At 30.3% G+C, this 25,668-nt stretch overlaps 4 protein-coding genes across 6 annotated transcripts; all 4 read right to left on the reverse strand.

Annotated features, from left to right (window-relative positions):
- Positions 1–197: 197 nt before the first annotated feature.
- LOC130895526 (zinc finger protein OZF-like) lies at positions 198–6,652 on the reverse strand. 3 transcript variants are annotated; one of them, XM_057802868.1, is made up of 3 exons: positions 5,753–6,652; positions 2,444–5,012; positions 198–1,801 (listed from the first exon to the last, which is right to left on the reverse strand). In XM_057802868.1, exons 2-3 carry the CDS (start codon positions 2,706–2,708, stop codon positions 648–650), a joined length of 1,419 nt encoding a protein of 472 aa, XP_057658851.1. In that variant the 5' UTR covers positions 2,709–5,012; positions 5,753–6,652; the 3' UTR covers positions 198–647. The 3 variants fall into 3 exon arrangements, with proteins under 3 accessions (XP_057658851.1, XP_057658852.1, XP_057658850.1); XM_057802869.1 differs by lacking the exons at positions 198–1,801; positions 5,753–6,652 and adding an exon at positions 2,138–2,280 and having other exon boundaries at positions 2,444–3,203; XM_057802867.1 differs by lacking the exon at positions 198–1,801 and having other exon boundaries at positions 3,456–5,012.
- A 769-nt stretch (positions 6,653–7,421) lies between these two features.
- On the reverse strand, positions 7,422–10,768 carry LOC130894752 (zinc finger protein 845-like). The gene is made up of 2 exons (XM_057801722.1): positions 10,348–10,768; positions 7,422–10,032 (listed from the first exon to the last, which is right to left on the reverse strand). Exons 1-2 carry the CDS (start codon positions 10,622–10,624, stop codon positions 7,805–7,807), a joined length of 2,505 nt encoding a protein of 834 aa, XP_057657705.1. The 5' UTR covers positions 10,625–10,768; the 3' UTR covers positions 7,422–7,804.
- A 1,428-nt stretch (positions 10,769–12,196) lies between these two features.
- On the reverse strand, positions 12,197–18,073 carry LOC130895823 (zinc finger protein 208-like). The gene is made up of 4 exons (XM_057803374.1): positions 17,650–18,073; positions 16,021–17,544; positions 14,368–14,697; positions 12,197–13,591 (listed from the first exon to the last, which is right to left on the reverse strand). The coding sequence occupies exons 1-4, from the start codon at positions 17,951–17,953 to the stop codon at positions 12,198–12,200; spliced, it is 3,552 nt and encodes a 1,183-aa protein (XP_057659357.1). The 5' UTR covers positions 17,954–18,073; the 3' UTR covers position 12,197.
- Positions 18,074–19,288: 1,215 nt separating this feature from the next.
- Positions 19,289–25,514, reverse strand: LOC130894753 (zinc finger protein 665-like). Its single transcript, XM_057801723.1, has 3 exons — positions 25,122–25,514; positions 22,001–22,312; positions 19,289–21,525 (listed from the first exon to the last, which is right to left on the reverse strand). The coding sequence occupies exons 1-3, from the start codon at positions 25,411–25,413 to the stop codon at positions 19,628–19,630; spliced, it is 2,502 nt and encodes an 833-aa protein (XP_057657706.1). The 5' UTR covers positions 25,414–25,514; the 3' UTR covers positions 19,289–19,627.
- Between the last annotated feature and the right edge of the window lie 154 nt (positions 25,515–25,668).

The raw sequence follows: 25,668 nt of genomic DNA on the forward strand, positions 1-25,668 counted from the left end.
TGTGCAAAATCGGCGATGATAAAGAACAAGAAAAGCCCAACTTGTCATCCTGACCTCCAACCAACCAGCATTGATTGGGGGATGCAGAGAAGTGATGAAGAATGTCAAAATCGCACTAGGCATCTGTACCCTATTGTAAAGTTCTTATTTATTTAAACAGATTTTAAGTGGTGGGGTGAATTTATAAATCCAGAAAATTTTACTGACTGATTTATTTATAAAATAACACTGAATACACTTAACTATTCACTAATACTTGACATACTAATTTATTTGGATTCACCGTTTGGTTTACTTTTAATTATGCCGATGTGTTCACTACGACATAAAATTTTTACTGACTACTATGGGTGGTAGAGATTCGTTTATATACACTCTCTCGATTTCTAGAATTTTCGAATCCCTGGAAATCTCCAATTTGCTATAAACAATTCAAACTACCATAATAAAAAACAGTCACTACATTAAAGTAGGTTAAGACAGTAGGCGCATTCGCTCATTAGCATCGATTAACATAATCGAACAGGGCCGGCTTTACAGTCAATATCAGTGGACGAGTTTCTAACACCAATGTGATTGTGGAAATGTAGACTAAAATGAAATTTTTCTGAAAATGTTTTCAAGAAAACATCACATTTGAATGGCTTTTATCCTGTATGAAGAAGCAAATGTCTTTTCAAATTGTATTTTTGTGTAAAGGTTTTTGAGCAAATGTCACATTTGAATGGTTTTTCACCTGTATGACCACATAAATGTATATTCAAAGAACTATTTTGTGAAAAAGTTTTTGGACAAATGTCACATTTGAACGGCTTTTCTCCTAAGTGGCTCTGCAAATGAATATTGAAATGATATTTTTGTGAAAAAGTTTTCATACAAATGTTACACTTAAATGGCTTTTCATCTGAGTGACTCAACAAATGTACTTTCATACTATATTTATGTGAAAAAGTTTTCAAACAAATTTCACACTTGAATGGCTTTTCTCTTGCATGACTGTGCAAATGAGTCCCCAAAGCACTTTCACATTTGTATGGCTTTTCTCTACTATGATTACGATAATGTATAATATAATCATATTTTTCCGAAAAAGATTTTGAGCAAACATCACATTTGAATGGCTTTTCTCCTGTATGAAGCAACAAGTGTCTTTTCATACTGTATTTCTGTGAAAAGGTTTTTGAGCAAATGTCACATTTGAATGGTTTTTCACCTGTGTGATTACACATGTGTGAATTTAAACTAACTTTATGTGAAAAAGTTTTCAAACAAATCTCACATTTAAATTTCTTTTCCCCTGTATGTATACGCAAATGTATTTTCATATAATACTTCTGTGAAAACGTTTTTAAACAAATTTCACACTTGAATGGCTCTACTTCTGTATGTCTAAGAGAATGTCTATTCAAATTACTTTTTTGCGAAAATGTTTTTAAACAAATTTCACATTTGAAAGGCTTTTGTCCATTGCGAGCAGACATATCTCCATTAATATCAATTTTTTCCAATGTCTGGCAATTATTTAAACTTAAATTAAAATTATCAGCAAATTTAATATCTTCTTCCATTTTCAAATAAGGCTGAACTATTTCATTTTTAACAATCTTGTCAAGATTTCTGTTAACAGCAGTGTTTGTTGTTGACCTTCTTTCACAACAGTTATTTTTTTGGTAAAACTTCTGTTTCATACAATGTCGTGTAGAAAAGTGCCAAAGGAATTCGGTTTGTTTGGTACATAATTTTCCACACAACTCACAGATTATAACCCCACTAATTGTATTCTGAATCAGATGTTTTCTATCTGTAAAGAAAATTAAAACTAGTTTTTTTTTTAATTTAAAATCATTTTGTAAATATCAATATGATATCATATCAATGTTTCCACTTTCCTCATTTTATTTGTTTTTAATACAGATTGTATAATAATTATAATTTCAACTGAATTTAATACAGACATTGATAATAAATTTGACAAAACTGAGATTATTGATGCTGCATGTAGGAATACCATTTTATTTACTACCTCCTAAACCAAAAAATTTCTTGCAATTAAAAATGAGGAAGGATTGAAGGCTAGAAAAAGTAATAGGGAAAACAACTGACAACAAAATAATGATGTTTAATTCAAGTACATGCATTGCCAACCAAATTTCCCATTTTCTGTCCATGTAATACTCAAATAATGCGTTTTAAAGTTATCACAAACTAACACAAGAAGAATAGAAACAGTCTTTACAGTAAATTCTCACTAAAAAATACTCGAATACCACAATAATCATCCTAGAACAAAATGAACAAAAAAATTTACATTATTTTAATATTGGTGTACAGACTGGTATATATTTGTGAAATCAATCAGAAGGAAGTGGTTATTTACTATGGTTCGTCTGATTATTCTCAAATAAACAATATTTCAAATGGCTCAAGTATTAGATAAACTCACCTGGTTTTATTCTAAAATGTACCAATTTCTTTGGAATTTTAGGTTTATCAATCAAATTAGTACATTCTCCTTTTTTTTCGGCAATCATAGATTCTTCAAATACTAGATCGTCACTTATTTCTTGTTTAACAGGATGCTTACTAATTTTATTTACATTTTGAAAAGCAGTACTAGGCATTTCATCACTCAATTCTTGTTTAACATTCATATTCCAAATAAAATCATCGTGAATCTCGATTTCGTCCTTAATCACTGTCTGCTCCATATCCTTTCGGTCTTGATTTTATCAAATAAAGAAGTAAATAAAAGTTATTTGAACAAAAATTGTAATGTATACTGATCGTGGAGAAACATTCTTCTTCTATTTTTATAATATGGTCTGTTTAGTTGAAAGCCACCATTTGAAAACCATTGATCTAATTTAATTCTTTTTGAATCTCAATTTAATTAATGTTGTTCTTAAAATTCGATTTAGGGCCAGTTTGAATTTTGATTAGAGCTAACGAGGAAGAAAGATCATAGTCCATGCGCTACGGGCAAATGCAATCAAGTTCCATTTCTCTCCCCTTCACTATCAGCTGAGTTTTCTCTCGTTACTGTGTTGTTGAACAGATCTATAACCTCAACCTAACCTTTTTTAATATTTAAATTTCAGCATGTTGAGTGATTTTAGTAAAACAAAGAGTGTAGATGGGACTAGTGAACAAGGTAATGTAAAAAAAGGAACAAGCCTGGAAGAATGAAGGACGTGATGAAAAAACTACGGACCTCAAGTGATGAGATTAGTGAGAATTGCAAGTGCTTCCGGTATAAGTGTTTTCTAGTTAATTTCGCAACAGAAAGCATGATGCCTGAACCTCCAACCAATCAGCATTGATTGGGGGATCCAGAGAAGTAATGAACAATAAAGGAAAAAAAATTCCAAGGGTCTAATATTTGTCTCTCTACCCTATAGTAAATTTCTTATTTACTTAAACAGTTTTTAAGCAGTGGGGTGAATTTATACAACTGGTAAATCTTACTGACTGATTTATTTATAAAATAACACCGAATACCTTTAACAATTCACTGATACTTAACAAACTAATTTATTTGTTGTAAACGCATTTTTGACCATATAAATGTACGAGGGCCGTTTTTTTTAACCTCCAATAGGCTATAAATAAAAGACCAGTTCATATAAGAGTAACCAAAAGATTAGTACACTTACGGTTACTTTTTGACATAATCACAGAAGAGATTGGGACATTTGTCATATCTGTGGACAAGCTTTTCAATATCATTTTCAAAGAAAGTTGCTGCCAATGAATTTAAGTAGAGTACAAAACAGACCTTGGAACATCTGGAAATTCCGTAGGCGAAGTAGTGATGGTGAATCTGCGATTTTCTTTAACCATTCTGTCAACTTGTTGAACCAGGTCATCTGAAACGACAGATTTGCGTCCTTGGCCCCCTTCATCATGCACATCTTTACGGCCCTCTTTAAACTTTCGACACCATTCACGCACAACACCATCACTCATGAAGTTTTCCCCATACACACGACTCATTCTCTGATGGATTTCTGCAGCACTATGGCCTTCAACCTGTAGAAAACGAATCACACTTCGCAATTCACACTTGGCGGGAGCATCAATAATGGCGGACATTTTTACGTGGCTGTAGCACAACGCCGACTGACGCCTGAATGTCAACAATGACGGAGCGTGTAGTGGGAGAGCATCGCAGTCGCCTAAAGCGTTACACATAAAAGGCTTTTCTTCTAAATGATTAATTAAATGTCGTTTCAAACTATATTTGTACGAAAAAGTTTTCGAACAAATATCACATTTAAATGAATTTTCTCTTGTGTGACTGTGCAAACGAGTCAAAGCACTTTCAAATTTGTATGGTTTTTCTCTACTATGACAACGGAAATGTAGGGTAAAATAATATTTTTCTGAAAAAGATTTTGAGCAAATCTCACATTTGTAGGGCTTTTCTCCTGTATGAAGCAACAAATGTCTTTTCATACTGTATTTTTGTGAAAAGGTTTTTGAGCAAATGTCACATTTGAATGGTTTTTCGCCTGTGTGATTACACATGTGTGAATTTAAACTAACTTTATGTGAAAAAGTTTTTGAACAAATCTCACATTTAAATTTCTTTTCCCCTGTATGTATACGTGAATGTATTTTCATCTTATACTTCTGTGAAAAAGTTTTCAAACACATGTCACATTTGAATGGCTTTCTTTCATTGCAGGCAGACAAATCCCCATTAATATCATTTTTTCCCAATGTCTGGCATTCATTTAAACTTGAATTAAAATTATCAGCAAATTTAATATCTTCTTCTTCTTTCAAATAAAGTTGAAGTATTTCGTTTTTCTCAATCTCGTTAAGATTTCTGTTAACAGCAGGATCTGTTGTTTCCCTTTTTTTACATTTATTATTCTGGTAAAACTTCTGTTCCATACAATGTCTTGCAGAAAAGTGCCAAAGGAATTCGATTTGTTTCGTATATAATTTTCCACACAAATCACAGATTATAATCCCACCGATCATATTCTGAATCAGATGTTTTCCATCTGTGAAAAAAATTAAAACTAGTTTTTTTTTTAATTTAAAATCCTGTAATCCTTGTAAATATCAATATTTTCAATGATTCCTCTTTAAAAACCTCATTTTATTTGTTTTCAATACAGATGGTATAATAATGATAATTTCAACTAAATTTAATTGGGATATTGATAATAAATTTGACAAAACTGAGATTATTGATGCTGTATCTCGTAAATGAAAAAAATTTCTTGCAATTAAAAATGAGGAAGGATTGAATGCTAGAAAAAATAATAGGGAAAACAACTGACAACAAAAAATGATGTTTAATTCAAGTACGTGCATTGCCAACCAAATTTCACATTTTCTGTATATGTAATATTCAAATAATGCTTTTTAAAGTTATCACAAACTGACACAAAAAAAATAGAAACAGTATTTACAGTAAATTCTCACTAAAAATACTCGAATACCACAATAATCATCCTAGAACAAAATGAGCAAAAAAAATTACATTATTTTAATATTGGTGTACAGACTGGTATATATTTGTGAAATCAATAAGAAGGAAGTGGTTATTTGTTGTTGAAGAAATAACTGGAAGATTATTGCATTTTTCTATTTAATGAAAATAAATATTATTTATATTTACTATGGTTCGTCAAATAAACAATATTTCAAATGGCACAAGTATTAGACAAAGTAAAGGTATATAAGAATATTGATAAAAATGTTACATCTAAATAGCACATCAATATCTTTAACTCACCTGGTTTTATTCTAAAATGTACCAATTTCTTTGGAATTTTAGGTTTATCAACCAAATTAGTACATTCTCCTGTTTTTGCGGGAATCATAGATTCTTCAAATACTAGATCGTCACTTATTTCTTGTTTAACAGGATGCTTACTAATTTTATTTACATTTTGAAAAGCAGCACTAGGCATTTCATCACTTAATTCTTGTTTAACATTCATATTACAAATAAAATCATCGTTAATCTCGATTTCTTCCTTAATTACTTGTTGCTCCATATCTTTTCGGTCTTTAATTTATCATTTAGAGAATCAAATTGAAATTTATTTGAACAGAAATTGTAATATACACAGATCGTGGAGAAACATTCTTCTTCTATTTCAATAATATTATGGTGTAAGTGTCTAGTTAAAAGCCACCATTGATTTAATTTAATTTTTTTTAAATCTCAATTTTATTCATATTATTCTGAAAATTCAATTTAAGGCCAGTTTATTGAATTAGTTATCTTGTAGTTGAGGATCTGTCGGATGATATTAACCTGCAGATAAAGTTCCATTTGGATTTTTCTTTTGTATTTTATCCACAAGTTTAGCAGCTGACAGATAAGGAATGTTGGTATATTAAAAAATGACAGACTTGAGGATATATATTTTAGTGAATACGTCCAACTCGAAAGAGGGCCTTATGTAGTAAGGTAAAGAGTGGATAAGTTTGAGTAATGAGCACGATTTTCATACTATAATCGATCAATTTTCATTTTCTATTATGTTCTTCTTCTTGCTGCCTCGCTTCTCAGTCTCAGTATTTCACATTTCTTTAAAAAAAAATTAAAATTCTCAAAGCTTACACAGTCCATAAACCAAAAATATTTCACAAAACATTATTTAAATTCAGATGCCACTTGTCAAACTGCTGCCCATAAAATCATCTTGATCTGACCGCTGTCCAGTGGATATATTCCGAAATTTTTAAAACCACATAAAATATTGCTGAGCATGAAAGCTCGAGGAAAAGCAGTTGCCAGAACCTTTGCTACTGACTAAATGTCAAACGTTTTTCCTCCAATACTAAACAGCCAAGACGCTACACCTTGGCTGAAAAATGTTTTAAGAGGGCCATGTATAGTTAAATCAAGTGGCTGCAGCCTGTTTGATGTATGATGTGGAAAAGTTCAATAGACAAATGTGAATAGTGTTTGTCTAAGACTAATAAAACGCGTTCGTCCATTGAACGTTTAAAAGTCAGTCAGCTTGTGAGAGATGCAGCTCCAGTAGTTTCAGGATTGCACAAACAGATTTCTATCTTAAAAAAAACTCTGGGGAATATCAGCATTGGCGAAATAGTTTCCAGTAGCATTAACTGCTGCTCCCATAGTAACAAGGGCTCCCCTCTCGACTAATGTTACACTTCCTAGTTGTTAAATTCCTTTTGGTGCAACTACTTTTGACTGCGATTGACCAGTGCTTACACCCGTCTCATCTAAATTCCAAATTCGGTTCGGAGGAATTGTTGTGAACATCTTTCCACATAAGATTTTAAATAAAAAATTAATAAATACAAGACTTTGTAGGAACAAAATCAGTAATAGATAAAAAAAACACAAATGGGAAACAAAAACAAGTTAGGTTCAATGTTCAAAGTCGGTGTTTTTAAGTGGTGGGGTGAAATTATACAACTGGTAAATCTTACTGAATTATTTATTTATAAAATAACAACAAATACACTCAACTATTCACTAATACTTAACAAACTAATTTATCCAAATTCACCGTTTGGATTACTTTTAATTATGCCGATGTGTTCACAGAGACATAAAATTTTTACTGACTATTACGGGTGCTAAAGATTCATTTATATACACTCTCTCGATTTCTAGAATGTTCGAATCCCTGGAAATCTCTAATTTGTTGGAAACAAATCAAACTGCCTTTATAAAAAAATAAAGTTAACAGCTAACAAAAAAATGCAGAGATTAGTCGCCACATTAAAAGTAGGTTAAAACAGTAGGCGCATTTGCCAAACTTTAGCATCGATTAACATAAACGAACAGGACCGGAAAGTTTCAAATAATTGCCATCTTGTAAGGTTTTCCACCTTTGTGACTACGTAAATGGGTATTTAAATTAAATCTCAGTGAAAAAGTTTTTAAACAAATGTCGCATTTGAATGGTTTTTCTCCTGTGTGACTATGCAAATGTGTCTTCAATTGGATTTTCTGTGGAAAAGCTTTCAAGCAAATGTCACATTTAAAAGGCTTATCTCCTGTATGACTACGTAAATGTACATTTAAACAACTTTTCTGTGAAAAAGTTTTTGAACAAATTTCACATTTGAATGGCCTTTCGCCTAAGTGGCTACGCAAATGTATATTGAAATGAAATTTTTGTGAAAAAGTTTTCATACAAAGGTTACACTTAAATGGCTTTTCATCTGAGTGACTCAACAAATGTATTTTCATACTATATTTATGTGAAAAAGTTTTCAAACAAATGTCACATTTGAATGGCTTTTCTCTTGCATGACTGTGCAAATGGGTCCCCAAAGCACTTTCACATTTGTATGGCTTTTCTCTAGTATGATTACGATAATGTAAAGTAAAATGATATTTTTCTGAAAATGTTTTCAAGCAAACATCACATTTGAATGGCTTTTCTCCTGTATGAAGAAACAAATGTCTTTTCAAACTATATTTATGTGAAAAAGTTTTCGAACAAATATCACATTTAAATGGATTTTCTCTTTTGTAATTAAGCAAATGGGTCAAAGCACTTTCAAATTTATATGGTTTTTCTCTAGTATGATTACGATAATGTAGAGTGAAATGATATTTTTCTGAAAAAGATTTTGAGCAAACATCACATTTGAATGGCTTTTCTCCTGTATGAAGCAACAAGTGTCTTTTCATACTGTATTTCTGTGAAAAGGTTTTCGAACAAATGTCACATTTGTATGGTTTTTCACCCGTGTGATTACGCATATGTGAATTTAAACTAATTTTATGTGAAAAAGTTTTCAAACAAATCTCACATTTAAATTTATTTTCCCCTGTATGTATACGCAAATGTATTTTCATCTTATACTTCTGTGAAAAAGCTTTTAAACAAATTTCGCACTTGAATGGCTTTTCTCCCGTATGACTAAGCAAATGTGTATTCAAATTACTTTTCTGAGAAAAAGTTTTAAAACAAATATCACATTTGAATGGCTTTTCTCTTGTGTGACGGTGCAGATGTGTCTTCAAAGCACTTTCACATTTGTATGGCTTTTCTCCTGTATAACCACATACATGTACATTCAAACAACTTTTCTGTGAAAAAGTTTTTGAACAAATGTTACATTTGAATGGCCTTTCTTCTAAGTGTCTGCGCAAATGTATATTAAAATGGAATTTTTGTGAAAAAGTTTTCATACAAATGTTACACTTAAATGGCTTTTCTTCTGAATGACTCAACAAGTGTCTTTTCATACTAAATTTATATGAGAAAGTTTTTAAACAAATGTCACATTTGAATGGTTTTTCTCTTGTATGACTGTGCAAATGGGTCCCCAAAGCACTTTCACATTTGTATGGCATTTCTTCAGTGTGATTGTGCAAATGAAGATTGAAATGAAATTTTTCTGAAAATGTTTTCAAGCATACATCACATTTGAATGGCTTTTCTCCTGTATGGAGAAACAAATGTCTTTTCAAACTGTATTTCTGTGTAAAGGTTTTTGAGCAAATGTGACATTTGAATGGTTTTTCTCCAGTATGACCACATACATGTATATTCAAAGAACTATTCTGTGAAAAAGTTTTTGGACAAATGTCACATTTGAATGGCTTTTCTCCTAAGTGGCTTTGCAAATGTATATTGAAATGATATTTTTGTGAAAAAGTTTTCATACAAACATTACATTTAAAAGGCTTTTCTTCCGAATGACTAATCAAATGTCGTTTCAAACTATATTTTTGTGAAAAATTTTTCAGACAAATGTCACATTTGAATGGCTTTTTTCCAGACAAATCTCCATCACTTTTTTCCAATGTCTGGCATTCATTTAAACTCAACTTAAAATTATCTTCTTCCTCTTTGAAATAAAGCTGAACTATATCATTTTTCTCAATTTCGTTAACAGGAGGGTCCGTTGTTTCCCTTTTTTTACATCTATTTCTCTGGTAAAATTTCTGTTTAATACAATGTCTTGTGGAAAAGTGCCAAAGGAATTCGATTTGTTTCGTATATAATAATCCACACAACTCACAGATTATAATCCCACCAATCATATTCCGAACCAGATGTTTTCCATCTGTAAAGAAAATAAAAAGTATAGTTTTTTTTGTTGAAATTCATCTACTTTTTACTCTTTTAAATTCAAAATCGTTGATTACGATGCAGCTGTTGAAATATGATAGAGATCACAACTAATAAGAAACATAGAACAACATCCTTCTGTAAATATCAATATTTTCAATGATTCTACTTTGAAAACTTCAATTTAGTTGTTTTTAATACAGATGGTATAACTATTATAATTTTAACTAACATACCAATGATACATTCTTCGATTTAATATTGACAGAAAATGTTACATCTAAATTGTACATTAATCTTTGTAACTCACCTGGTTTTATTCTAAAATGTTCTAATTTGTTTGGAATGTTAGGTTTATCGTACAAATTAGTACATTCTCCTGTTTTTGCGGCAATCATAGATTCTTCAAATACCAGAACTGTGTTTAGATCGTCACTTATTTCTTGTTTAACAGGATGCATACTAATTTCATCTACATTTTGAAAAGCAGCAATAGGCATTTCTTCACTTAATTCTTTTTTAATATTCATATTACAAATAAAATCATTGTGAATTTCGATTTCTTCCTTAATTACTTGTTGCTCCATATCCTTTCGCTCTTGATTTTATCAAATAGAAAATTATATAAAAGTTATTTGAACCAAAATTTTTAATATACACTGATCCTGCAGAAACGTTCTTCTTCTATCATATGGTTCAAGTGTCTAGATAAAAGTCAGAATTTGAAAACCATTGATCTAATTTCATTTCCAAGGTATGTTCCGTGGTTGTGGGAAAACCCAATATTCAATAATAATTGATAGAGTTATCTCATAGATAAATTGTAATTGATAAATCTTAAAGATGTATATTACCATTGTATAAAGAATAGATTATACAATGATATTACTATATCTATGCATGGAACACATACTCGCTTGCGTGAAAACGCTCATCTCCTGAAAGTAAATTTCTGGCGACACATATGTAAAACATATTTTAACGGGAAGGAATATCCCAATATGAAGATGCCGACAATATCCAATTTTCTGTCTTGATCCAGATACCTAGTTAATCTTTATTCTAGTTATATGTTCTTATTCACACATCTTTTTAACCTTACATCTTATTCATTACAGGAAGTAACAATTGACATATGCCAAACAGTAAAGAACACGGAATACAAACTTATAATTAGATTGTCTTGAAGTAATATTTAATGAATTAAGTTAATTCAATCGCTGAAGTTAATTGAATTTATTCTTCACTAGTTGTAACTGTAATCAATAGTTTTTACGAATCGAAATATATAATTTACACTCGTTTTTTAATCATCATCCCCAATCTCAAAATAAAATCTTTCTTTCAACAATTTAATCATAAATAACTACTTTTGTTAGTTATATATTTTTTTGAAATTTTTTCCTATATTTAAAAATAGCACGGTTTTTTCTCTCTCCTGAAAAGTGGAAAAATTTAAGATAGTTATATTTATGACGCAGTGTGATATTTATGTCACACCCCTTATATATTGGATATGAAATACGCGTGTATTTTTTGTTTTTTTGCAATTAACTGTCACTGCTTATCTTTAAAATTGGATATATTGCACTACAGAAGGTTACAGGTTCATGTATTTAATTCAACCATTCCAATATACACATACATGCCTGTATAGAAAAAATATTTTTTTTCTTCTCACTTGGTCTATTCCTACTGAAGCAATTTTAAATGTAGTCGAGGAAATGAAGCACAATGGTTAGAAAATTCTGAGCAATAAGAAGAATCGAAATGCAACAAAGTGCATTCGATTCGAGAGAGTCTCAGGAAACTGTGAAAAAGAATTATGAATAAAAAGTTCAATTTGTGCAGGGGAGAAAGCATTTTGAAAAGTGTATCTCAAATGATTGAAAAAATGAAAATATTTGTATGAAGCTGAATGGACTTATTTATAAGAGAAATATTATTTTTTACATAAAATTTTTGAGTTTACAGGTAAGTCTGATCAACATTTCTATGCATATTTTTAATTTCTAGAGTTGAAACACAGAAATTGATTTTTAATACATATATTTCCAATTTAAGCCTCGAGAAACTGCGATGAGCCCCGCAGTCGCAAGGTTTCTGCTCCATGCCATTTTTTAATTGGTTTTATTTCGGTGTTAAAGCAAAGGTGTGTATTCAAACAAATTTCACATTTATTGGTTTTTCATCTACATGACTACATAGATGTGTATTTAAATTAGATTTTTGCACAAAGGTTTTCGAACAAATTTCACATTTGAATGGTTTTTCACCTGTATGAAGCAACAAATGCTGTTTCATATTGCATTTCTGTGAGAAGGTTTTTGAGCAAATGTCACATTTGAATGGTTTTTCACCTGTGTGATTATACATGTGTGAAGTCAAACTAATTTTATGTGAAAAAGTTTTTAAACAAATTTCACATTTGTGTGGCTTTTCTCCTGTGTGCTTAAGCAAGTGTGATTTCAAATTAATTTTCAGTAAAAAAGTTTTTGAACAGATCTCACATTTAAATTTCGTTTCTCCTGAATGTCTATGCAAATGTATACTCAGATGACTTTTCTTCGAAAAAGTTTTTGAACAAATTTCACATTTAAAAGGTTTTTCTCCTGTATGACTATGCAAATGTGTATTTAAATTACTTTTTGTTGAAAAAGCTTTTAAGCAAATTTCGCATTTAAATGACTTTTCTCCTGTGTGCGTAAGCAAATGTGTATTCAAACTAATTTTATATGAGAAAGTTTTGAGACAAATCTCACATTTGAATGGCTTTTCTCCTGTATGCAGCAACAAGTGTTGTTTCATATTGCATTTCTGTGAAAAGGTTTTGGAGCAAACTTCACATTTGTATGGCTTTTCTCCTGTATGAAGTAGCAAATGTTGTTTCATATTGCATTTCTGTAAAAAGGTTTTTGAACAAATTTCACATTTGAATGGTTTTTCGCCAGTGTGATTATGCATATGTAAATTCAAACTAACTTTATATGAAAAAGTTTTTGAACAAATTTTGCACTTGAATGGCTTTTTTCCTGTATGCGTAAGCAAATGCGAATCCAAATTACTTTTCTGCGAAAAAGTTTTTAAACAAATATCACATTTAATTTTTTTTTCCCCTGTATGTATCCGCGAATGTATTTTCAGCTTATACTTGTGTGAAAAAGCTTTTAAACAGATGTCACAATTGAATGGTTCCCTTCCATTGAGAGCATATAAATCTCCATTTAAATCACTCTTTTCCATTATCTGACCTTCATTAAAACTTGACACAAAATTATCAGTAAAACTAATATCTTCTTCCTTTTTCCAACTATCTTCAATTATTTCAATTTCATTTTTAACATTTTCATCAACTTTTCTGTTAACAGCAGTGTCTGTTTTTGGCCTTTTTTGACAACAGTTATTTTTCTGGTAAAATTTTTCTATTATATAATGACTTGTAGAAAAGTGCCAAAAGAATTCCATTTGTTTTGTGTGTAAATTTCCACACAACTCACAGATTATAATCCCATCAATCGCATTCAGATTCAGATGTTTTCCATTTTTTAACAACTCTGTAAAAAAATAAAACTAGTTTTTATGAATTTAAAATTTGTGAACATTTTACTCTTTTTAAATAGCTATAAATATGATATAGATATGTTTTATATTCTACTTCATTTTATTTCTTTCTAATACAGCTGGTATAGTAATTCTAATTTGAGTTTGAAACTAATATAGTAAAAACTAGTAACAAAAATAAGAGAAGACATCAACGGAAAATAAATTCAATACAGATATTGATAATGAACTTATCAAAAATTGAATAATGTATGTAAGAATACATTTTTGTTTACTACCTAGTAAACCAAAATATTTCTTGCAATTTAAGATAAGGAACGATCAAATGCTAGAATAGGTGAATAGGAAAAAAATATTAGAACATAAAATGGAGTATAATTTAGGTATGTTATTCTGAAAATTCAAATAAAATATTTTTACTCTTGGAAATAAACCTCTTATGCTCACTTGCACAATAATCAGTGGTTCACTGTTAATAACAGGCTGTTAAAATTCAAACAATAGTTAAAACAGTTGCTTCTACTGTATTTTATAGTATAATTCGTATGTGCATTGCCAAGCGAATTTCACCTTTTCTCTCTATGTAATATTCTCACAAAACAAAAAAAATTCAAGTTATCTCAGATACTACACTGATCATGCTAGAACTGAATGAACAAAACATTTTGCTTTGTCTCAAATAGCTAAAGTATTCAAGAAAATGATATTATATAAAAATTTTTATACAAAAATATTACATCTAAAAATGTCATCAATCGGTGTAACTCACCTCGTAATTTAATTGGTTTTCCAGTTTTTATTCTGAAATATTGCAATTTGTTTGGAATTTTAAGTTTATCAACCATATCAGTACATTCCTTTGTTTTTGTGGCGACCATAGATTCTTTAACTACTTGATCTGTGTTTAGATCGTCACTCATTTCTTGTTTAACAAGATGCATATTACTTATATTTACATTTTGAGAAGCGGCATAGGGCATTTCATCACTAAATTCTTGTTTTACATACGTATTCCAAATAAAATCATCGTGAATTTCGATTTCTTCCTTAATTACTGTTGGCTTGATATCCATTCTGTATGGTTTATATTTCAAATTCAGAATTTAATAAAAGTTATTTGATCAAAAATTGTTATATAACTGAACGGGTACAAATATTCTTCTATTTTTATAATATGATCTAAGTGTTAAGTTAAACAAGTCACCACTTAAAAACCATTGATCTAACTTGATCAATGTTATTCTAAGAATCATAATCAATATTTTTACTTTTTAGAAATATATATCTTAGTATTTTTATGTATTATGCACAACAACTATTTTTAATACGAATTGTATTTACATATATTTTGTTTTAGTTATGATTCTACTTTATATAAACTATTTACTGATCTGAGCACAAGTGCTCGTAAAATTTTTATGTAGATACGCATTTGCGCACATGAACTCTATTGCTTGTTAGTCCAGTCAAATTAGTTTGAAAAATGACATAAAATAAAAAATTTAGCTTTTCTTGGCAACTAGTCAATGGATTTAAGTGATTATTTTGATGATTTGGGATATTATTGTGGCTATTAGTCAATTGTTTCAAATAAGTAACATTACGTTTAAGTGAAACGCATGACTGTATAATATTAACGTGGAGTGTTTGTGTTTATATTTGTATATGGTAAATAGAATAAATGTGAGAAAAATACGAGGAGTGAAGAGAGTTGACGAGAGGCAAACGCAGTTGCGGCCGAACTAGTGGACGTTGTGCACAGTAACGCCATCTCTAATCGAGTATCCGAACTATTTTATATTGCATGGAAACTTTGCGTTGTTTCTCGATTATTTGCCACGCTCTTGGTCAGAATAAGCGGAGCTTTGTGGAAATTTCTGGATGGCCACTCGGCCCATTTAAGAAACTGTTACCTTATTATTTAGTTAAAGAATAAAGGTTTCTGATTTCTTTCAAATAAAATTTTATTTTTAATAACCTAACTAACACAAAACAAGCATTTTGCACTGTTTTCAGTCATATGGATTGCACTTATTCTAAAAATAGATGAGGCCCCTCAAATTCTCTAAATTCTAAAATTCTGGCACTAGTTCATATCAAAGACTTATAAAATAAACAAAAAATTGATACTTTTTAAAAACGCAAGTACACAATTGAAAATGTAGTCGAGGAAATAAAACACAAAACATCATTCGATTCGGGAGGGCCTCAGGAAATTTTGTGAAAAAAAATTCAAAAAAAAATTAATTTGTGCCTGAGAAAATGCATTTTGAAACGTACATATTGATTGATAATAGAAAATGAAAAATTTACAACTCTAAAAATATTTTTATGAAGCTTATGATGTTTTCGATCAAAAGTCACCTTTGAAATTTTAGTGAAAAAGATTTAATGAAAATGCTACATTTGAATGTATTTTCTCATGTATGATGCAGTAAATGTTTTTTCATACTGCACTTCTGAGAAAAAGTTTTCAAGCAAAAGTCACATTTGTATGGCTTTTCTCCTGTATGAAGCAGCAAATGTTGTTTCAAATGACATTTCTGTGAAAAGGTTTTCGAACAAATGTCACATTTGAATGGCTTTTCTCCTGTGTGATTATGCATGTGTGAATTTAAACTAATTTTATGTGAGAAGGTTTCCGAACAAATATCACATTTGAAGTTCTTTTCCCCTGTATGTATACGCACATGATAATTTAAATGACTTTTCTGTGAAAAAGCTTTTAAGCAAATTTCGCACTTAAATGGCTTTTCTCCAGTGTGACTACGCAAATGATCATTCAAATGACTTTTCTGTGAAAAAGCTTTTAAACAAATATAGCATTCAAAAGGTTTCTCTCCTGTATGACTACGCAAATGTCTCTTCAAATTACTGCTATCTATAAAAGTTTTTAAACAAATGTCACATTGGAATATCTTTTCTATCCTATGGCTCTGCAAATGCATAATCAAATTGTGTTCCTGTGAAAAAGCTCTCAAACAAATTTCACATTTAAAAGATTTTACTTGTGTGTGACTAAGCAAATGTATATTCAAATTACCTTTCCGTGAAAAGACTTTTAAACAAATTTCACACTTGAATGGCTTTTCTCCTTTGTGTGTGAGCAAATGTGATTTCAAATTACTTTTCTTGGAGAAAGTTTTTAAACAAATCTCACATTTGTATTTCTTTACCCTTGTATGTATACGCGAATGTCTTTTCATCTTATACTTATGTGAAAAAGCTTTCAAACAAATTTCACACTTGAATGGCTTTTCTCCTGAATGATTACGCAAATGTCTATTCAAATGACTTTTCATTGAAAAAGCATTTAAACAAATTTCACATTTAAAAGCTTTTTCTCCTGTATGACTGTGCGAATGTGCCCTCAAACCACTCTTCTGTGTAAAAGTTTTTAAACATAATCCACATTTGAATGGCTTTTCTCCTGTGTGAGTACGCAAATGTCTCTTCAAAACAATTTTCTGTGCAAAAGCTTTTAAACAAATGGCACATTTAAAAGGTTTTTCCCCTGTATGAGTACGCAAATGTCTCTTCAAAACATTTTTCTGTGCAAAAGCTTTTAAACAAATGCCACATTTGAATGGCTTTCTTCCATTACGAGCAGACAAATATCCATTTATATCATTTTTTTCCAATTTCTGACCTTCTAAACTTAACTCAAAATTATCAGCAAATCTAATATCTTCTTTCTTCCTACAACCATCTTCAATCATTTCAATTTCATTTTTAACATTCTCATCAAGATTTCTATTAACAACAGTGTCTGTTGTTGGCTTTTTTTGACAAGATTTATTTTTCTGGTAAAATTTCTGATTCATACAATGACTAGAAAAGTGCCAAAGGAATTCCATTTGTTTCGTGTGTAAATTACCACACAACTCACAGATTATAATCCCATCAATCATATTCAGATTCAGATGTTTTCCATTTTTTAGCAACACTGTAAAAAAAATTAGAACTAGATTTTATAAATTTAAAATTCATGAATATTTGACTCTTCTTAAATAGCTACACACAACCAAAATTGAAAGTAAGTGTAACTCACCCTGTGATTTAATTCGCTTTCCAGTTTTTATTCTGAAATATTCCAATTTGTTTGGAATTTTAGGTTCATCAACCACATTAGTACATCCCTCTGTTTTTGCAGCGCCTACAGATTCTTCAAATACTTGATCCGTGTTTAGATTGTTACTTATTTCTTGTTTAACAAGATGCATACTACTTATATTTACATTTTGAGAAGCGGCATAGGGCATTTCATCACTAAATTCTTGTTTTACATTCGTATTCCAAATAATATCATCCTCCATTTCGATTTCGTTCTTAATTACTGCTGGTTCAATAACCATTCTGTCTGGATTATATAAAATTAAGTCAATAAGTTATTTGAACCAGAATTGTAATTAATTGAACACAGATCACGTGACATTGACAAACATTCTTCTTCTATTTCTATAATATGAAAAGTGTCAAGTTAATAAAGTCACCATTGATCTAAATTTACCTTAACTTTCAATCTATAATTGTGAAAATTCTATTAAAAAATTTCTATGGTAGAAACACATATACTCGAACGTGATAAAGCCCATCCTGTAAGCGTATTTTTCTAATGTAATTCGCGGGCAAAATACAAACACACACACAGCATACATACGAGAAACAATGGTCGTATTCAGTGGACGAAGCGCATACCGCTACTGCTGCCTATCAGTAACTATCGGAAACATATTGAGCATTCACCGTCAACATTTTTTTGTTTTCTGTGCCTTGTTAGTTTATGACAGGCACTTTTATCGAAGTTAACAATTTTTATATTAAGTGGTAAATGTGGAGGTATTTTGTCTAGTCCACTTTCAAAGAATTACGAGGCGTATTTATTATTCACCCACTCATCATTATAATTCACAACGACATTAGAGAGAATAATTCATGCAGTTCCAATTCATTGTTTTTTAAGGTTATAACAGTCGATCTCCGATATGATAAAAAACCAACTCGTCTGAATGCCAAATAATAAAAGACGACGTTGTGCAGGAGAAGATTGTAGTTCTAGTGGACGTACGATGTATAAAAAGTGTTTGGTTTTTACGTTGATTGTATTTTGATATAGGCGGAAGTAGCCGATTATAAATGCTGCATCCTGCGCTTCCGAAATCCTACAGTGAAGTAGCCGATGTGTTTCTATTGCTTTTGTGAGAATTTTGAGAGTTTTTATTGGTTCACAGTTTTTGTAACCTAACCACCCAACGTAATGGTTTTGAACTTTTATAATATGAAATATTTAGAGAAAGAGTGTTAGTTTCAAACTAGGCTTAGTTTATACTATTCTAGTTGGCATTTTTGAGGTTATATCGTGTTCATTTTGTGCACACGGCGGCTCCTAATATCGGATATCTGGTATTAGGATCAACCTTGTCTTGCCAAACATGGAAAGGAAGAAATGGGATGTTGAATCAATGACAAATTTTCATGCACGTATGCATTTGCGCATATTAACGCTATCAATGGCTTGTTAGTCCAGTAAAATTTTGCTTGAAAAAAATTATTTCCAAGAAAATTCATATGTGGATGCCACTATCACTTCCAAATGACATAAAATGAAAAATTAAGCTTTTTTCGACAACTAATCCATGGATAAAAGTAATTTTTTATTGATTTTTTTTCATTTTAAAATCAAACACAAATTTTCAATAGGGAAACTTTTTTATTTATTAGCTGAACATTCCATTTTTTTTCCATTAACTGCAACGGAAGTTCGAGGTTTGTATGATGTTGACACTCCAGGTGCTCCACTAAGCAGTCAATGAACCATTTGATCATGAACATCAATGTTCTTAAAATATCGAATAATCCTCATTTAACAGTAATAGACGCATTTTCACATTACAGTCAATTCTATCCTTTTTCAAGTATGTGTTTCTGTTGTTGGTAACTTATTAAATTACATTCATCATTGAGTTTGTCACAGTGTTTCTGCTTCAGGTGCTAATTTTTTACTTTGGTTTGAATGCAAAGGTATGTATTTAAACAAATTCAACATTTAATGCTTTTTCACCTGTGTGAATACGTAAATGTGTTTTCAAATTAGTTTTCTGTGAAAAACTTTTCAAACATATTTCACATTTGAATGGCTTTTCTCCTGTATGAGTACGCAAATGTGTACTCAAATTAGTTTTCTGTGAAAAGGTTTTCGAACAAATGTCACATTTGAAAGGCTTTTCTCCTAAGTGGCTGCGCAAATGTGTATTGAAATGAAATTTTAGTGAGAAAGTTTTCATACAAATGCTACATTTAAACGGCTTTTCTCCTGTATGAAGCAGCAAATGTCTTTTCATACTGCATTTCTGTGAAAAGCTTTTCGAACAAATGTCACATTTGTATGGCTTTTCTCCTGTATGAAGCAGCAAATGTTTTTCCATACTGCATTTCTGTGAAAAGTTTTTCGAACAAATGTCACATTTAAATGGTGTTTCACCTGTGTGATTATGCATATGTGAATTTAAACTAATTTTATATGAAAAAGTTTTTGAACAAATCTCACATTTAAATTTCTTTTCCCCTGTATGTATGCGTGAATGAATTTTCATCTTATATTTGTGTGAAAAAGCTTTTAAACAAATGTCACATTTGAATGGTTTTTCTCCTGTATGACTACGTAAATGATCAATCATATGACTGTTCTGTGAAAAAGCTTTTGAGCAAATTTCGCACTTGAATGGTTTTTCTCTTGTATGACTACGCAGATGTGTCTTCAAATCAATTTTCCGTGAAAAAGTTTTTAAACAAATTTCACACTTGAATGGTTTTACTTCTGAGTGATTTAGCAAATGTGTATTCAAATTACCTTTCAGTGAAAATGTTTTTAAACAAATTTCGCACTTGAATGGCTTTTCGCCAGTGTGCCTAAGCAAATGTGATTTCAAATTACTTTTTTGCAAAAAAGTTTTTAAACAAATCTCACATTTAAATTTCTTTTCTCCTGTATGTATGCGCGAATGTATTTTTACCTTATACTGGTGTGAAAAAACTTTTAAACAAATTTCACACTTGAATGGATTTTCTCCTGTATGAAGCAGCAAATGTCTTTTCATACTCCATTTCTGTGAAAAGCTTTTCGAACAAATGTCACATTTGTATGGTTTTTCTCCTGTATGAAGCAGCAAATGTTTTATCATACTGCATTTCTGTGAAAAGTTTTTCGAACAAATGTCACATTTGAATGGTGTTTCACCTGTGTGATTATGCATATGTGAATTTAAACTAATTTTATATGAAAAAGTTTTTGAACAAATCTCACATTTAAATTTCTTTTCCCCTGTATGTATGCGCGAATGAATTTTCATCTTGTATTTGTGTGAAAAAGCTTTTAAACAAATGTCACATTTGAATGGTTTTTCTCCTGTATGATTCTGCAAATGTGTTCCCAAACTACCTATCTGTGAAAAACGTTTCAAACATATTTCACATTTGAATGGCTTTTCTCCTGTATGAGTACGCAAATGTGTACTCAAATTACTTTTCTGTGAAAAAGTTTTTGAACAAATGCCATATTTGAAAGCCTTTTTTCCATCGCGAGCAGACAAATACCTATTTATATAACTTCTTTCCAATTTCTGGATTTCTTCTAATGTTAACTTGAAATTATCAGCAAATCCAATACCTTCTTCTTTTTTCCCACCATCTTCAATTATTTCAATTTCATTTTTCATATTCTTGTCAAAATTTCTGTTAAGGGCAGATTCTGTTGTTGGCCTTTTCTGACAACAGTTATTTTTCTGATAAAATTTCAATTTCATACAATGTCTTATAGAAAAGTGCCAAAGGAATTCAATTTGTTTCGTGTACAAATTTCCACACAACTCACAGAATATAATCCCACCAATGGTATTCAGATTCAGACGTTTTCCATTTTTTAACAACACTGTAAAGAAAATTAAAACTAGTTTTTATGAATTCAAAATTTGTCAGTATTTTTCTCTTCTTAGATAGCTGCACTCAACAAAAGTACAAAATCCTTTATTGCAAAGCAGCTGTTGAAATGTGAAATAGATCACAACTAATTCTGTGACAAATATAGATTTACATCTTCTCTAAAGAACATAAACTAAGAGAAGAATATGAGCAGTTGTTTCAGTGAATTCTCACTAAAACAAAAAATAAAACATGTATATATTTATCTCGAATGATACACAGATCATCAGCCACAAATATAACTTTGTTTCATTATTGGTAACTGCAGATTGCTATCGATTTCTAGAATCGAAAAGAAAGTGGCTATTTGAAATTTAAGAAATGACCCCTCCTAAATGGTTTAAATAATGAACAAAATAAAAGTACACAAAAATATTGACATAAAAATGTTACATGTAAATAGCACATCAATCAGTTTAACTCACCTTGTGATTCAATTCGTTTTCCAGTTTTTATTCTAAAATACTCTAATTTTTTTGGAAAATTGGGTTTATCAACCATATTAATACAGTTTTCCTCTATTTTTGCGGCGGCCATAGATTCTTCAACTACTTGATCTGTGTTTAGATCGTCACTTATTTCTTGTTTAACAGGATGCATACTAATCGTATCAATATTTTGTAGAGCTGAACTTAAGTTGTAATCACTCAATTCTTGTTTAATATTCGTATTCCAATTAAAATCATCGTGAATTTCGATTTCGTCCTTAATAACTAATTGCTCGATATCCATTCTATCTAGATTATATCAAATTAAAAATTGAATAAAAGTTCTTTCAACTATAATTGTAATATTAAAACTGACTGACATACATACGTATGTATGTAAGACGGTTACTTAGATAAACATTCTTCTTCTATTTCTATAAAATGGTCTGGTGTCTGGTTAAAAGTCAACTTTTGAAAACCATTGATCTAATTTTATCTTCTCAACTCACAATCTAATAAAGTATTGTGAAAATTCGAATAAAATATTTTTACTATTAATATATTTTTTATTTTAATTTTATTTCATGTTTGATCTTAAGATATGTACAGATCGAGCATTCGTGCGCGTAAAATTGCCCAAGTGAATTCAATGACAAATTTTCATACATGCGCACACTAACGTTATCAATGGCTTGTTAGTCCAGTCAAATATGAGTAAAGTAGTATATATTTACATAGCTTTATTTTCTCTGATTTTTTAGTAACAAGAAATAAGTAAAAGTTAATAGCACTATTTACCAAAAATAACTTGAAAACTTTGTCTTTCAACGATAGTGAATGAACGAGAAAGAAACCCTAGAAGTCATGCTACAGTACAATGGGCGAACTCCAGAGCACTACACTTGGGAGTGTATGAAATAGAAGACGAAGATCTCTGACAATTAAAACCATCCCAAAATAATAATATCCACTAGATCATTCTAATGATATACAATCTGGTCAACTGAATAACTGTTTTATTTCTGTTTAGTATTTATTTACATATTACACTTTCCAACTCTAAAACATTTCGGAATTGGATGGGAATGAATAACATAGAATATAGTAGATTTTTTGTGTTGTAAAATTTAAATGAACCGCGAATATAGATTAGTTCTGCCACGTACAATTGAGGGCACTGACATCGAAAATCCGCCATGTTGTTTCCACTGAATAACAAATAAGTTTGTTTTTCTTCTTAGGGTATGTTCCTTGTAGCGCGCTTTGGTTTTTTGCATTTGTATTGTAGGTAAGCCAAAATTAAAGAAATTTTGGACATTATTAGGAAAAAATTCAGTAAATTAAGTATAATGTGATTTTTCCCACACAAAATTTTTCCTCTCATACAAATTTTTTTTCACCTTTCGAAGAGATTTCAAATCCTATTTTTGACATGATTTTTCAAATGCAACTTTTTTTGCTTTTATACCTGGAGACGCAGATTCGAATCCGAATATTGAAAATATTTACTGATTACTAATAGTAAAAAATTCGCTATACCTCTCAAGCTGAGAATACGAAAACCATTTTACTTGTTTATAAAGATAAATCCTTTTAGTGAAATTGTTACATCACATATGCACGAGTTATTTTTCTGTGTGAATGCAAAAATGTTTATTCAAACTACTTTTCTGTGAAAAAGATTTTGAACAAATTTTGCATCTGTATGGCTTCTCTCCTGTATGACTACGCATATGTGTAATTAAACTAGGTTTCCATGCATAAGATTCCGAGCAAATTTCACACTTGAATGGTTTTTCACCTGTGTGAATACGCATATGTACTTTCAAATGAATCTTAAGTGAAAACGCTTTCAAACAAATGTCACATTTGTATGGCTTTTCTCCTGTGTGGCTACGCAAATGTGTAATATAGCTAGTTTTCCATGAATAAGATACCAAACAAATATCACATTTGAAAGGTTTTTCTCCAGTGTGACCACGCAAATGTACATTTAAATTACTCTTGTGTGAGAAAGATTTTGAACAAATGTCACATTTATATGGCTTCTCCCCTTTGTGACTACGCATATGTACATTTAAGCTACTCTTCTGTGAAAACATTTTGAAACAAGTCTCACATTTGAATGGCTTTTCTCCTGTGTGACCTCGCAAATGTGTGTTGAAATGAATTTTTTGGGAAAAAGTTTTCAAACAAATATCACATTTGAAAGGCTTTTTTTCTGTGTTACTGAGCAAATGTGTTTTTAAACTACTTTTCTGTGAGAAAGTTTTCAAGCAAACGTTACATTCAAAAGGCCTTTCTCTTGTATCAATTCGAAAATGTCTATTCAAATGAAACTTTTGTGGAAAAGTCTTTAAACAAATGACACATTTGTGTGGGTTATCAGTGTGTCTAAGCAAATGTCTTTTCATATTACATTTCTGTGAGAAAGTTTTGGAACAGATGTCACACTTAAATAGCTTTTTTCCTGGTTGAACCAACCAATGTCTGTTTGAATTCCTTCTCTTCAATTTTTCACATTTTTCTATATCTAACTCAATATCTTGCAACTCCGTTTTTAAATTATGTTCAACTATTTCAATTTCATTCTTCACATTTTCATAAAATTTTCTGTGACTGGTAAGATCAATTAATTGTCTTTTTCTACAACTTTCTTTTTTTCGGCTAAATTTCATTTTATGTTGTAATTTCTTTTGTTTCATAAAATGATTTGTATAAAAGTGCCTGAGCATTTCTATTTGTTTTGTATAAAAATTCCCACAAAATTCACAGATCTTAATAGTATTTGATTTCGATATTTTTCCATTTTTTACCAATCCTGAAAGTGAAATTGGAGCTATTCTTTCAGAAATATTGATAATAATATAATACTAGGAATGACATTAGCTGATTTGTACAAAAGTCTTGTTCCCAGAGCAAAATGGGACCAAAAGTAGTATGTTAAGTACTAATACTAAAAACAAAACAAAAATTGAAGCTTTTTGTAACAGTCGCTGTTTTATACATTATTTCTTAGGCTAGTACGTAATACTTCAAATTTATAAGTTAATCATTATTTTTACAAAAGCATGAAAATGACATGAAATATGTTTTCCAGAACCAAGATTCTGCTCACCTTTTGATTTAATTCTCTTTCCAAGATATTTGACTTTGTTTGGAATAATTGGTATCTTAACCTCAAGAAAACTGTGCTCGGATTTAGTTGCAACCATTGATACTCCTAACGTTTTAATTGTGTTAAACTCATCATTTATTTCTTGTTTAATAGGATGCATACTACTGGTGTGTACATCTTTAAAATCTTCCTTGTGCGTTTCGTCAGTAAATTCTTGTTTAATATCCATATTCCAAACAAAATCATTTTGAATATTAATTTCTTCCTTGACAGTTTTCTGTAGCATATCCATTATTTTATGTTTATATTAAATTAATAAATCTTTTCAACAATAAAAACCAAATTATGCGTAACCTATAAATTCTTCTATTTCTATATCATAATGTCAAAGTCATCTGTGTAACTCATAGATTGGTCTCGTACCTTAATATTAATAGTTGTTAGTTAATGTATGTTACATAGATAAATGCAAAGTTAACATTATAATAATTAAAGCTTAGGCCTTTGAATGTTATTTGAATAATGTAGGATTCTAATTTGATTCATG

This window comes from Diorhabda carinulata, chromosome 6 (assembly GCF_026250575.1).
Source record: "Diorhabda carinulata isolate Delta chromosome 6, icDioCari1.1, whole genome shotgun sequence".
Lineage (NCBI taxonomy): Eukaryota > Metazoa > Arthropoda > Insecta > Coleoptera > Chrysomelidae > Diorhabda > Diorhabda carinulata.

Coding starts and splice junctions, on each gene's coding strand:
- LOC130895526 (XM_057802867.1), bottom strand. CDS start 6,017: ATGGAGCAACAAGTAATTAAGGAAGAAATCGAGATTAACGATGATTTT. Junction 5,013..5,752: donor ACATTTTAGAATAAAACCAG/GTGAGTTAAAGA, acceptor TTTTTTTCACAG/ATGGAAAACATCTGATTCAG.
- LOC130894752 (XM_057801722.1), bottom strand. CDS start 10,624: ATGGAGCAACAAGTAATTAAGGAAGAAATCGAAATTCACAATGATTTT. Junction 10,033..10,347: donor ACATTTTAGAATAAAACCAG/GTGAGTTACAAA, acceptor TTTTCTTTACAG/ATGGAAAACATCTGGTTCGG.
- LOC130895823 (XM_057803374.1), bottom strand. CDS start 17,953: ATGGTTATTGAACCAGCAGTAATTAAGAACGAAATCGAAATGGAGGAT. Junction 17,545..17,649: donor AAAGCGAATTAAATCACAGG/GTGAGTTACACT, acceptor TTTTTTTTACAG/TGTTGCTAAAAAATGGAAAA. Junction 14,698..16,020: donor ACATTTACTGCATCATACAT/GAGAAAATACAT, acceptor TTTATTAAATTC/TGAATTTGAAATATAAACCA.
- LOC130894753 (XM_057801723.1), bottom strand. CDS start 25,413: ATGGATATGCTACAGAAAACTGTCAAGGAAGAAATTAATATTCAAAAT. Junction 22,313..25,121: donor AAAGAGAATTAAATCAAAAG/GTGAGCAGAATC, acceptor GATATAATCTAG/ATAGAATGGATATCGAGCAA. Junction 21,526..22,000: donor AAAACGAATTGAATCACAAG/GTGAGTTAAACT, acceptor TTTTCTTTACAG/TGTTGTTAAAAAATGGAAAA.